General features: G+C 44.8%; 1 protein-coding gene across 1 annotated transcript in view; it reads left to right on the forward strand.

Annotated features, from left to right (window-relative positions):
• Positions 1-1,780: 1,780 nt before the first annotated feature.
• hhipl1 (HHIP-like 1) overlaps positions 1,781-12,464 on the forward strand; it is a 55,384-nt gene continuing 44,700 nt past the window's right edge. The window contains exon 1 of the mRNA XM_039741910.1: positions 1,781-2,197. Coding sequence (XP_039597844.1) covers positions 1,916-2,197 — 282 coding nt within the window. The 5' untranslated portion in view covers positions 1,781-1,915. The remainder of the gene's footprint in view (positions 2,198-12,464) is intronic.

The raw sequence follows: 12,464 nt of genomic DNA on the forward strand, positions 1-12,464 counted from the left end.
TCTACGACAGGTACCATGGCTAGTATGAACATAAACAGAATGTCTGTCTGTCTGTTCCCTACACAGTCCCACACACTTTGATCGATCTGGACCTAATTTTGCACAGTTGCTCGCTATGACCATACGGATGAGACAGACTACTTTGGAACTTAAAATTTTGACCCTGGTGATCCCAGTGCTTTTTTTTGTCCTGTGTGCTACAGTTTGTACACCAGTGCCACCTGCTGGCTCCAACCAAATGAAACATTTGGACAGACTGAAGCCAGACTAGCAGACAAAATGTCCCGAGTACCAAGTGTCCGACTTTGTCCCCATTTTCTTGATGAACTCATTTTAAAGTAACAGTCTCGATCCACTGTATTAATTCCCTTCATGATTTTAAACACTTCAATCATGTCACCTCTTAATCTTCTTTTGTTTAAACTGTAAAAGCTCAGCTCTTTTAATCTTTCCTCATAATTGATCCCCTGTAGCCCTGAATCAGCCTAGTCGCTCTTCCCTGTTTGCACATATACATATAGACCTCTGGGCGATATGGTAATGCAGAAGTGGGCTGCTTCTGTGTGGACTATGCATGTTCTCCCTGTGCTCACATGAGGGTCCTCTCCTATTCCAAAGGCACGCTCATATCTCAGCACATGTTGCACATGGATGCAACTATTTTCCCCCTGTAACGGGTTGGCATCCTGTCAACAAATGGCTTTAGTCTTGCACTCAAAAAGGCTGAGAGAAGCACTGGCTCTCCATGTCTCTGTATTGAAAACGTGGCCTGGGATCACAGATATGTCTTATTATACCCCTGTAGTGTGGTGTGGGGTACCTTATGCAACTTTAAGGCCCCTATACAGGTTTGTGGATTTCTACCTAGGAATTCCCCATTACAATTGACCTCTAAGTGGTTTCCTCCGGGTGCTCCGGTTTCCACCCACAGTCCAAATACATGCAGGTTTGGTGCATTGGCGATTCTAAATGGTCCCTAGTGTGTGCTTGGTGTTTGTGTGGGTGTGTGTGTGCCCTACCCGGGGTTTGTTTCCTGCCTTGCGCCCTGTGTTGGCTGGGATTGGCTCCAGCAGACCCCCGTGACCCTAGGATATAGCGGGTTGGATAATGGATGGATGGACGTACCCTGAGCAAAAGTTGGATTGGAGAGCCAAATCCTATTCCAGCTATAATAAGCAGCCCTGTGTGGTGGGCTTCAAGGTGTGAACAGGTTCACTGCCATAATTCTCCATGTTATGAATTCTGAAGACTGACCGCCTTGTGTATCCACAGCGGACGCGGAGTATAAAAGAGCAAGAAACCTGCAGGATGTAATATCTCCATCTTTGGGCGCGTGTGTTGACAGTCCTCTTTGGCTTTGTGTGAGTGGGGGGTCCTGCGGTGGACTGGCACCCCGCTCAAGTTTGGCTCCTGCTTTGCACCTGATGCGCATCCTACCCGAGTTATTAGGAGATAATAATGCTGAAGCAGGTGAGATCTTGCCAAGGAGGCATATTTTTTATTTGTTTAATCCAGATTAATACTCCAAGCTCTATCCGATTGTAGCACTGTTGTCTACAACTAACAGAATTCTTTCTTTAATAATAAACCAGCACACTGGAACTGAAATGAGTAATCGGCACTGCCTCATTATCATACTTGAATATCTAGTTGTTTTGCTCGAGTCTTTCCACGGTCATCAAACGAGCACGTTTATCTCTTACGTCCCTTTTATGTGCGTGTGTGTTTTACTGAGTCGTCCTTGTATTTTCGCAAGCCGCACGTACCTCCTCCCCCTGCCCCCCGATGCGTGAAGCTCCAGTGACTGCCGAGGCTCTGAAACCCGGGCAAAGTTCGCCGCTGCTCGCTTCCTCGCTAAGCACAAAACACCAAGCGCTTCTTGGCAAATCGTCTCGCTCGTCCCAGCTTACCAGAGATGCTCCACCGAGCCAGGCGGAGTGGTCGCGGGCCCCTGCTACTGGCCGTGACTGCGGCGTTCTGGGTTACACCTGCGATTCTTCACCCGCAGTGTCTGGATTTCAAGCCCCCGTTCCAGCCCCCGAAAGAACTCACTTTCTGTGTGATGTACAAAAACTTCGGCTGTTGCGATTCCGAGAAAGACTCGCAGCTGATGGCCAAATTCTATCGCATCATGGACAACTTCGACTACTACGGGTACGCCAACTGCGCCGGCTACGTGCAAGACATCCTTTGTCAAGTGAGTATTTGGCAGGGACGCTTGGCAGCCCTGGCGCTTTCTTGATCCTGCTGATCGTGCAGCTCCTTTCCTTCATCATCTCATACATTTTAACTTTTTCTGTCGTTTATGCCAGGCGGTGCCAATCGAATTCTTAACATTTCATTTCCGCTGCACGTGTGACTCGAATGCTTTGGTTTCATTATTTCTAGCAATATTTCGCCAGTATTGACGTGCTTTTATGTTGGATCGTAAAGGTCTAAACGGAAAACCTAACAGCCCTCCTATGGATTCAGTCAGAAAAGAATACAACGCTTTGCACACTAAAAATAAATCAGATAACAACAAAGTCGATCAACTAGTCACTGTTGCCAGTGTCAGTGTAGCGACTTCACTGTCTCCTAATCTTTATAAAACTTTTCCCAGTTTTCTAATTAACCGTCACGATTTTTCATTTTGCTAATGTGCTTATTCAGTTCACTTCTTATTTGACGGGAAGGCACGGTGGCGCAGTGATTGTCGTGCCTCGCATGTGACCAGGGTTCATGTCTGCGTGGGTTTTTTCCAACAGTCCAAAGATATGCAGGGTTAGGTGAATTAACAACGCTAAATTGGTCCAAGTGTGTGTATGTGTTTACTCTGCGACGGACTGACATCCTGTCCAGGAGACTGTTCTTGCCTTACGCCTTCTGCTTGCTGGGATAGGCTCCAGCCCATCCATAACCCCCCCATAACCTTTCTTATAGGATTGAGCGAAAATAGAAATTGTTGTGGCATCAGGGACCACCCAATCCAGACATTATCAAGCGCAAGGCAGGGAGTACCATCTCTGGGCAGAGCGTCATCCAACTCATGGTTCACTTATAGATAGATAGATAGATAGATAGATATGAAAGGCACTATATAATAGATAGATAGATAGATAGATGAAAGGCACTAGATAGATAGATAGATAGATAGATATGAAAGGTACTATATGATAGATAGATAGATACTTTATTAATATTTAAGGGGAAATTCACATACTCCAGCAGCAGCATACTGATAAAGAACAATATTAAATTAAAGAGTGATAACAATGCAGGTATAACAGACAGACAATAACTTTCTATTATGTTAACGTTTACAACCCTAGGTGGAACTGAAGACTCACATAGTGTGGGGTCTCCTCAGTCTGTCAGTGGAGCAGGACGGTGACAGCAGTCTGTCGCTGAAGCTGCTCCTCTGTCTGGAGATGATCCTGTTCAGTGGATGCAGTGGATTCTCCATGATTGACAGGAGTCTGCTCAGCGCCCGTCGCTCTGCCATAGATGTCAAACTGTCCAGCTCCATGCCTACAATAGAGTTGCCTTCCTCACCAGTTTGTCCAGGCGTGAGGCGTCCCTCTTCTTTATGCTGCCTCCCCAGCACACCACCGCATAGAATAGGGCATTTGCCACAACCGTCTGGTAGAACATCTGCAGCATCTTATTACAGAAGTTGAAGGACGCTAGCCTTCTAAGGAATTATATTCAGGCTCTGACCTTTCTTACACAGAGCATCAGTATTGGCAGTCCAGTCCAATTTATCATCCAGCTGCACTCCCAGGTATTTATAGGTCTGCACCCTCTGCACAGTCACCTCTGATGATCACGGGGTCCATGAGGGGCCTGGTCCTCCTAAAATCCACCACCAGCTCCTTGGTTTTGCTGGTGTTCAGGTGTAGGTGGTTTGAGTCGCACCATTTAACAAAGTCCTTGATTAGGTTCCTATACTTCTCCTCCTGCCCACTCCTGATGCAGCCTACGATAGCAGTGTTGTCAGCGAACTTTTTCACATGGCAGGACTCCAAGTTGTATTGGAAGTGAGATGTATGTTGGCTGAACAGGTTCGGAGAAAGTCCAGTCCCCTGCGGCGCTCCTGTGTTGCTGACCACAATGTCAGACCTGCAGTTCCCGAGACACACATACTGAGGTCTGTCTGTAAGATAGTCCACGATCCATGCCACCAGGTGTGAGTCTACTCCCATCTCTGTCAGCTTGTCCCTAAAGAGCAGAGGTTGGATGGTGTTGAAGGCGCTAGAGAAGTCAGAAACATAATTATTACAGCACCACTGCCTCTGTCCAAGTGGGAGAGGGATCAGTGTAGCATATAGATGATGGCATCCTCCACTCCCACCTTCTCCTGGTATGCAGACTGCAGAGGGTCGAGGGCGTGGTGGACCTGTGGCCTCAGGTGGTGAAGCAGCAGCCGCTCCATAGTCTTCATCACATGTGACATCAGAGCCACAGGCCAGAAGTCATTCAGCGCACTAGGACGTGATACCTTTGGGACTGGGGTGATACAAGATGTTTTCCAAAGCCTCGGGACTCTCCTCTGTTCCAGGCTCAGGTTGAAGATGTGCTGTAGAGGACTCCCCTGTTCCAACGCACAGGCCTTCAGCAGTCGTGGCGATACTCCATCTGGACCCGATGCTTTGCTGGCACGAAGTCTCCTCAGCTCTCTGCTTACCTGGGTTGCTGTAATTGTGGGTGGGGATGTCTCACCTATGCTGGTATCAGCAGATGAATGGGTGGAGGGTGCAGTACTCTGAGGTGAGAGTGTGTTAGGGTGGTCAAACCTGTTAAAGAAGTTGTTCATTTGATTTGCTCTCTCCACGTCTTTCTTGATGGTGGCACCCCGCTTCGAGCTGCAGCCAGTGATGATCTTCATCCCATCCCACACTTCCTTCATGCTGTTATTCTGCAACTTCTGCTCCAGCTTTCTCCTGTACTGCTCTTTCGCTACCCTGAGCTGGACTCGGAGTTCCTTCTGCACGCGCTTGAGCTCATGCTTGATCACCGCCTTTAAAAGCCCTTTTCTTCTGGTTCAAAAGGCCCTTGATGTCACTTGTAATCCATGGCTTGTTGTTAGCATAGCAGCGTACTGTTCTTACTGGAACTACAATGTCCCTACAGAAGTTGATGTAGTCAGTAGTGCAGTCAACAACCTCCTCAATGTTCTCACTATGTGACCCCTGCAGGATATTCCAGTCTCTCAGAGCCTGCTCTGCCTCAGGGGACCACTTCCTGAATGAATACACTAAAACTAAACTTAATGTCACCACATGACTCTTCACATATGTTCTTAGACGTGGGGAGAAGAGTACCTTGAGTAAACTCCACCAAGACAATGAGTGGGCCGACATTTGAACTTGCTGTGTCTAACTGAACATATGAACTTTAAATTGCTAACGTGTCCTTTTAGTGTCCGATTTTAAATATAATCATACTATTATATTTATGTTTTCTAATGTTTATGATTTATCCCCAAATCTACTGGTGCTCATTTTAGGTCGGTAGTTAGACTTTATTATCCCAGAAACATACTCAAGATTAGTATGAGAATAAATCAAAAAGTAAAGGCAATTTGAAAATTACTTGGAAACCACAACAGATAGAAGTTGAAGCAATACAGGCCGTTTGCGATGGCTTGTGGGTAATTTGAACATGCACAGTGCAGCACTCTGCCCTTAGTCCAGTTAAAGCCAAAGCCAAATGAACATGGATGTCCTGCTGTTGGGTTGCACTGCGGTTGAACAGCGCACCCTAGTGAGCAAAGGGAGTGACACCTGCTGAAATTCACCAAAGGATGTTGGCTCAGTATGGAAGTGAAAACAACATGGCTCAACGTAAACTTTATGAAAGGGTACACGGGTTTCAAGCGGAAAGAACAAATGTAACCGAAGAAACTCAATCTGGTCGACCATCATCATCACTCAAACAAGCCCACGTCGAAATGGCGAATGCCTTCATTAGAGAAGACCTATGGATTATGTTGTCTGCAGTTGCTGCCCATTTGGATATCAGCTATAGATCTGCACATTCCATAGTGCATGATGACTTGGGGTATCCAAATTTGTGCAAGGTTGGTACTCGGACAGCTTACTGATCTGCACAAGCCAACATCCTTTGGTACATTTCATCAGGTTTCATTCCCTCTGCTAAATATGGCACATTGTTCAACGCTGGTGCAATCCTGCAACAGAGTGTCCATGTTCACTAGACTAAGGGCAGAGTGCTGCACTGTGTAAGATCAAACTACCCACAAGCCATTGCGAACATGCTGTATTGGGTCAGCTTCTATCCGTCGTGGTTACTGCGTAACTTTGAAATTGCCTTTTCTTTTTGATTTGGCCTCATACAAAAATGAATAATTAACCTCGAAAAGTACATAAAATAATAATTCTGCTGCATCCCTACAAGAATTCAAAATGCTCATAAACTGCCAGAATAAAGAGTGGTTTTTTTAGAACCTGCTGTTCACATTCATATTTTGAACATCCATCCATTATCCAAACTGCTATATCCTAACTACTGGGTCACGGGGGTCTGCTGGAGCAACACAGGGCACAAGGCAGGAAACAAACCCCAGGAAGGGCACACACACACACACACACACACACACACACACTAGGGACAATTTAGGATCGCCAATGCATCTAACCTGCATGTCTTTGGACTGTGGGAGGAAACCCACATAGACACGGGGAGAACATGCAAACTCCACGCAGGGAGGACCCGGGAAGCAAACCCAGGTCTCCTAACTGCGAGGCAGCATTGCTACCCACTGCGCCACCGTGCTGCCCATATTTTGAACACATACATTAAATTCCAAGCAAGACATTATTTTATTTCTTCAGTATGCCTCTTAGTGTACTGTTTTCAATAATCATGCTTCATTAAATAAAGCCTGCTTGTTGTAATGGAGTTTTGGGCAGTGGCCTAGTTTGTAGCCTTGGGGCCCAAGTTGTGTTCTGGGTAGAGCCGGCAACTGTGTGGACATCTGCATGATCGCTTTGTGTTTCTGTGAATTTCTCTTAAACGCTCTGCATGCCTTCCATCACTCAGAGGTGGCTTAGCAGGCTAATGGGAATCACTGGAGTGCCTGGGTGCTCCATAACCCAGACTGCCATCATTACTGGGGCTATTTGATCCAGATGGGCTCACCAAATGATTGGCTGAGACAATAATGGGACAGCAGTGTAAACCGATATGTCCGGAACGCTACACTAATTCTTAGAAAAACGTTGGCTGTACCAAAAGTGAGGTGATATTGCGAAAGGTTAGATCCGAGCAGGGCAAGGCTCTCATTGATTAACACGATTATGACATCTCAAAGGTAAATGTGAATGTTCTTGTAGCTCTAGGTATTCTTTTTGTTTGATTTTGTCATACGTAGACACAAGAAAAAATCATCCTGCTTACATGCAATCACACAGCAAACAGAAAAAAAGATGATTTTGTTAAGAGAATAGAATAGATTTGTTAACAGAAGTTCAGATCATTATAGTGAACAACATCTTTAATTATGAATAATTGGACCAAGAGTACTACATTCTTGGTAGGTATAAATCAGCAACGGAATAAAGAAAGAGATTTGAGGATGTTATGTTATTCCCATTTAAAATTGTAAACCAACAAAGTTTAGAACCACTGGGGTGAAGGTACAATGAGAAATTCAAGGAAGCCGGCCAGCATTCTGCGTAGTATTGCCTAACTGTATGAACTGTGTGGGGAGCTGTATGTTTGCTACGTGACATGTTTCACGTGTTACACTGTGCTAACTGCAGTCTACCGGAGAGCAGCAGTAATCTGCTGCAGCTGCTTTATCTTTAGTTAAAAATGTGAATATGTTTTTCTGACAAATGAACTAAAAACTGCTTTAAATGCACTGTTCCTACACTGAAAAAAGTATAACCTCCATTCAATTTAAACTAATTAAGGTAATGATTCACACTTAATATTTTCAATCTGAACCAATATAATTCTTTGTATCTTATTGAACCCATCATTTTTAAGTTGAGGCAAATCATGACCTGTATAGCCATGTCCACTCCACTCGGGGAAAGTCTTCTTCTTTTTTGCCAGGTGGTAAGCCATCATGCTGGAAAGTTCGACCAGAAGAAAATACAAATGGCCCTCAAACACACAGCACATTAACAACCTAAAATACAGTATTAGGTTAACTGAAATAGGAGTTTTATGTTTATTTCATCCTACAAAACTAATTTTTTACTTTGATTGAGATCTGAGCCCAAATATTTCAAGCTACAACACTAAATGACTAATCTTAAGTTGCTTGAAAGAGAAAAGTTACGTTGAATGAATAACATCAATGTTATTTTTTGTCAGTTTATAATAAGGAAGAATAGCAGGTTTAATTTACTTGTCTGAATGAAAACTACTTAAGCTGATGTGGATTCAGAGTGGAAAAAAATTTTATTTCACGTGGCTAACTGACCAAAACCTACATGCATTGAAAAAAAATAGACAAGATAAAAATATTTGAACTTATAATAGCAGAACAAATTACTGAACCCTTCAGACCCCTTCACTTTCTACACACTTTATTGTGTTATGTTCATTTTAAATGGATAATTTGGCCATTTTTACCCATCAGTCCTCACTCAGTAACCCATCATGCCAAAGTGAAAACATGCTCCCAGAAAGGTTTGCAAATTGATTCAACATCACAAACTGAAATCTCCCTTTCAAATAGATTTTCTGACCCTTAATTCAGTATCAGCTTTGCACACCTGGATATGGACTGTTTATCTCATTCTTCCTGGCAGATCCTCTCAAACTTTGTTGGATTGGATGGAGATTTTCTGTAAACTGCCATCTTCAGGTCTCTCCACAGGGGTCTGGGGTTTGGCATGGCCACTCAAGAACAGTTAGAGACTTGACCTGAAGACACTCCAATGTGGTCTTGGCTGTATGTTTTTGGTCATTGTTGTTCTGAAAGGTGAACCATCAATGCAGTCTGAAGTGGCGTGCACTCTGGAGCAGGTTTTCTTCAAGGGTTTGGCTGCGATCATTCTTCCCTCAGTTCTGACCAGTGTCCTTGGCAGTGCCGTAGAGATGCATCCCCACAGCACGATGCTGCCACCACCATGCTTCACTGTAGGGTAGGTACGGGTACTAGCCAGGTGATGAGCAGTGCTTGGTCTTCACTAGACACAGTGATTGAAGTTGTGTCCAAAGACTTCAATATTTGTCTCAGACTCTTAGTGCCCTTTAAACTGTCATATACCTTTAAACCAAAGAGTGGATTCTGCCTGTTTAACTGGAGCGCTGCTGAGACAGTAGTCCCTCCGACAGGTTCTTACATCTCAGCAGAGGCCCTGTGAAGCTATGTTGGAGTGACCATTGAGTTCTTAGTCACCCCCTTTACACAGTCCTTCATGCCAGGTTGCTCAGTTTGGTCAGATGGGCAACTTGAGTCCTGGTGGTTGCAAGCTTCTTTCATTTTACAATTATTGAGGCTGTTGTACTCGTGGGAACACTCAAAGTTTTAAAAATGGTTTTATCCCCTTGACCCGATCTATGCCTAAACACAATTTGATCGTGGAAGTCTAAAGATGTCCTCGGACTTGGCTTTTGTCTTGTTATGTGGTGTGAATTGTGGGACTGCCTATACATAGATGTATGCCTTTTTCTAAATGATGTCCAGTCAATTCAGGTGGGCCCCATTCAAGTTCTACACACATCTCAAGAAGAACTGAAGCAAACAGGAGCCACCTGACCACAATTTGGAGTGTCACAGCAAAGGGTCTGAATACTTATATGAGTGACCGATTTCTGATTTTAATAAATTTGCAAACCTTTCTGAAAATATGCTTTTACTTTGTCAGAATGGGGTTTTGGGTGAATCTTGATGGGCAAAAATGACAAATGTATCCATTTAAAATTATATCTTGTGAACTTGGCCCGGACACAGACAGGCGGACATGTTGTCTTAAAACCACCACACGTTTATTTTACAGTATTTACAATTAATATAATGGTCACAAAGACCCAGTCCAGTGGTCACTCAGACCTAGTCACATGCACAAACCCCAAACCAATCACAGTCCTGGCCACAATGCCTTGTCTTCGGGCCTCAAAGTGAAGATCAGTCTGCTAAAGTTAAAAATACAGCGGGCCACTAATGGCCAAAAGCCACTTGTTAGAGTAAATTCACTTAAAATTACATGTATTTATTTTACTAAACATACTTGTGTGAAAATGCCAACATTTTAATCCAGTGTTGCTGGTTTTATGTTTCCAATTGCCACTTTCCTGCCTGTATTCCATAATAACCCCTTGGCCATTGACGTAGTGTAACAACAAGGGGCTCGACAGCACTGCTATATCAGAAGTGGCACATGCCACCATCCAGATTGAATTAAGGTACTGCAGTGACCTGAAATGAGCTCTCTAAGCGGACATAACTGAGTGTAAGAAAGAGAGACCGGTTGAATTGAAAGAGGCACCATGTTTGAAGGAGTGCTGGCTGAGAGAAAGACAAGGAGCCATCAGAACAAGTGAATAGGATCAGAGCAGGAGTGGAATTCAAGTCAAAATCATTCTTGTCGACTGGAAAGTCAGATGGTGGGCTCCACAAAGGTAGTGGTAGACCCATTCCTCATGGCTCTAATGGCGCTTTTCCACTGCATAGTACGGCACAGCATGATTCAGTACAGCTCACCTTGGTTCGGCTCGGTTTGCGTTTCGACTGCAGTTTAGTACCGCTTTAGAGTGGGCGGGATTATTCACGTGTCGTAATAGTTGCGCCGCCTCTCCTGCCGGGACATCATCGTAAACGCGCCACAAACAAACACACTTATACTCCTGTAGTCGCTCTTCATTTTTTTTTAACTTGTCCCTACACTGTTTGTAAGTCCGATGGTAGCCGTGCGCCAGAGCTTAGCGACCTCCTGAAAAACTTTTTCATTCCGCGTCGCCCCATCCAGCTCTCGCTGGATCCGCTCCTCGGCTACCAACGAGAGGAACGTCTGTACTTCCTCAATAGACCACAAAACAGCCATTTTTGGTTAAAACAAAATGGTGCGTCCAAACCTTCGCTGGCTGTGCTAAAAATCTAGCGGGTCTGTTGTGTCTCGTGTCGCAAGTTCAGTGACGCAGTAATGACGATTTTCTCCGGCCAATCAGTGACCAGCAGAGTTTACACGTCACGTTTTGGTAACGGTTCGGCGCTTGGAACCTCGGCTGAGGTGGTACTAAAAAAAGGACCAGGTACCAGGTACTGTTCCCAGTGGAAAACCCCCCAAAAGTGAGCTGAACTGAACCGTGTCGTGCCGTACTATGCAGTGGAAAAGCGCCATTAGTTAATTTAGCAGCACACAATAAACAGTTTGAGCAAACGTTGCTGTGACACAATGACTGTCACACTTTGAGAACCACTGATATATGTTTCCAGCCTGGATTGCTAACGTGACATTACCCTGCCTGTCAGCTACCTAAATGACCCAATCATAGAACAGTAGGGGCTGTAACAGCACCCCAACCTCAAACACAATTGCACAGACACAAATCCTGTGTTCATATAATGATTTAGTTGTAACCAAACACCTGAACAAAGTCTTCTTCATCAGGTTTGCATGAGCACAAGCACACATGAGATTCCTTTTCTTCTTCCCTATAGGTTTCTCCTCCCAGGCTAGCTTTGCCCTTTCTTCACTCAGGTGAAGCGGAGCAGCTTTCTTTATACCAGACTCTGGAGTATTTCTGGTATCACCTCATTGCAACCAGGAAGCACTTCTGGGTCAGATGTAACCACCCTGTAACAGGAGAACCTGCCTTAAGCAGCCACCCCTAGCATCACCAGAGGACAGGGCTGCCCACTAGCACTACAATTCTCATACTGCTTTGTGGGTGTCCATACCAGAGGGATACTGCCACCCAGCGTACTGGCAGAACACAATTCCCTGGGTAGCGGCCTCCCCCATGTCCTCCTCCTATAATGGCCTCCCGACGGGAAGAGGTAATATTAATCAACCTAGAATGGGATGGTTGTTTGTCCTTCTCCTTCCATTACAAAGGTCACCCAGCCAAGTAAGGGACCCTCAACTCCGGTCGGGATTCCAGTCAACACCCGTGTCTGTGACGCTGTATACAAACATCCCTTGTCTTGACCTACTATTCTCTGAATGGTTCTGCTCCTTAATCCAAACCTCTCCTTATGTTCCCTCAATCTGCCTCTGTCTGCCTGCTGACCTTCCTTCCTCTTGCCAGACGTGCCAAGACTGGACAATGCTTCTCCGTTCTTGCTCCAAAGCTGTTGAATGATCTCACTTTGTCTATTTGAATGGCACCCAGTGTACTTGCTTTTAGGCATCCTATGAAAACACACCCTCTTATTAAATATTTTGGTACTGCTTAGTTTCTCTCCTACAGGGTAGCTGCTGTTGAAATGACAAAGAGTTTAGGATATGGATTGCTGTTTTCTAGCTTCAGATATAGCCACATAGCTGTTCTAATTCCCA

The sequence above is a fragment of the Polypterus senegalus genome, chromosome 18 (genome assembly GCF_016835505.1).
Source record: "Polypterus senegalus isolate Bchr_013 chromosome 18, ASM1683550v1, whole genome shotgun sequence".
NCBI lineage: Eukaryota > Metazoa > Chordata > Cladistia > Polypteriformes > Polypteridae > Polypterus > Polypterus senegalus.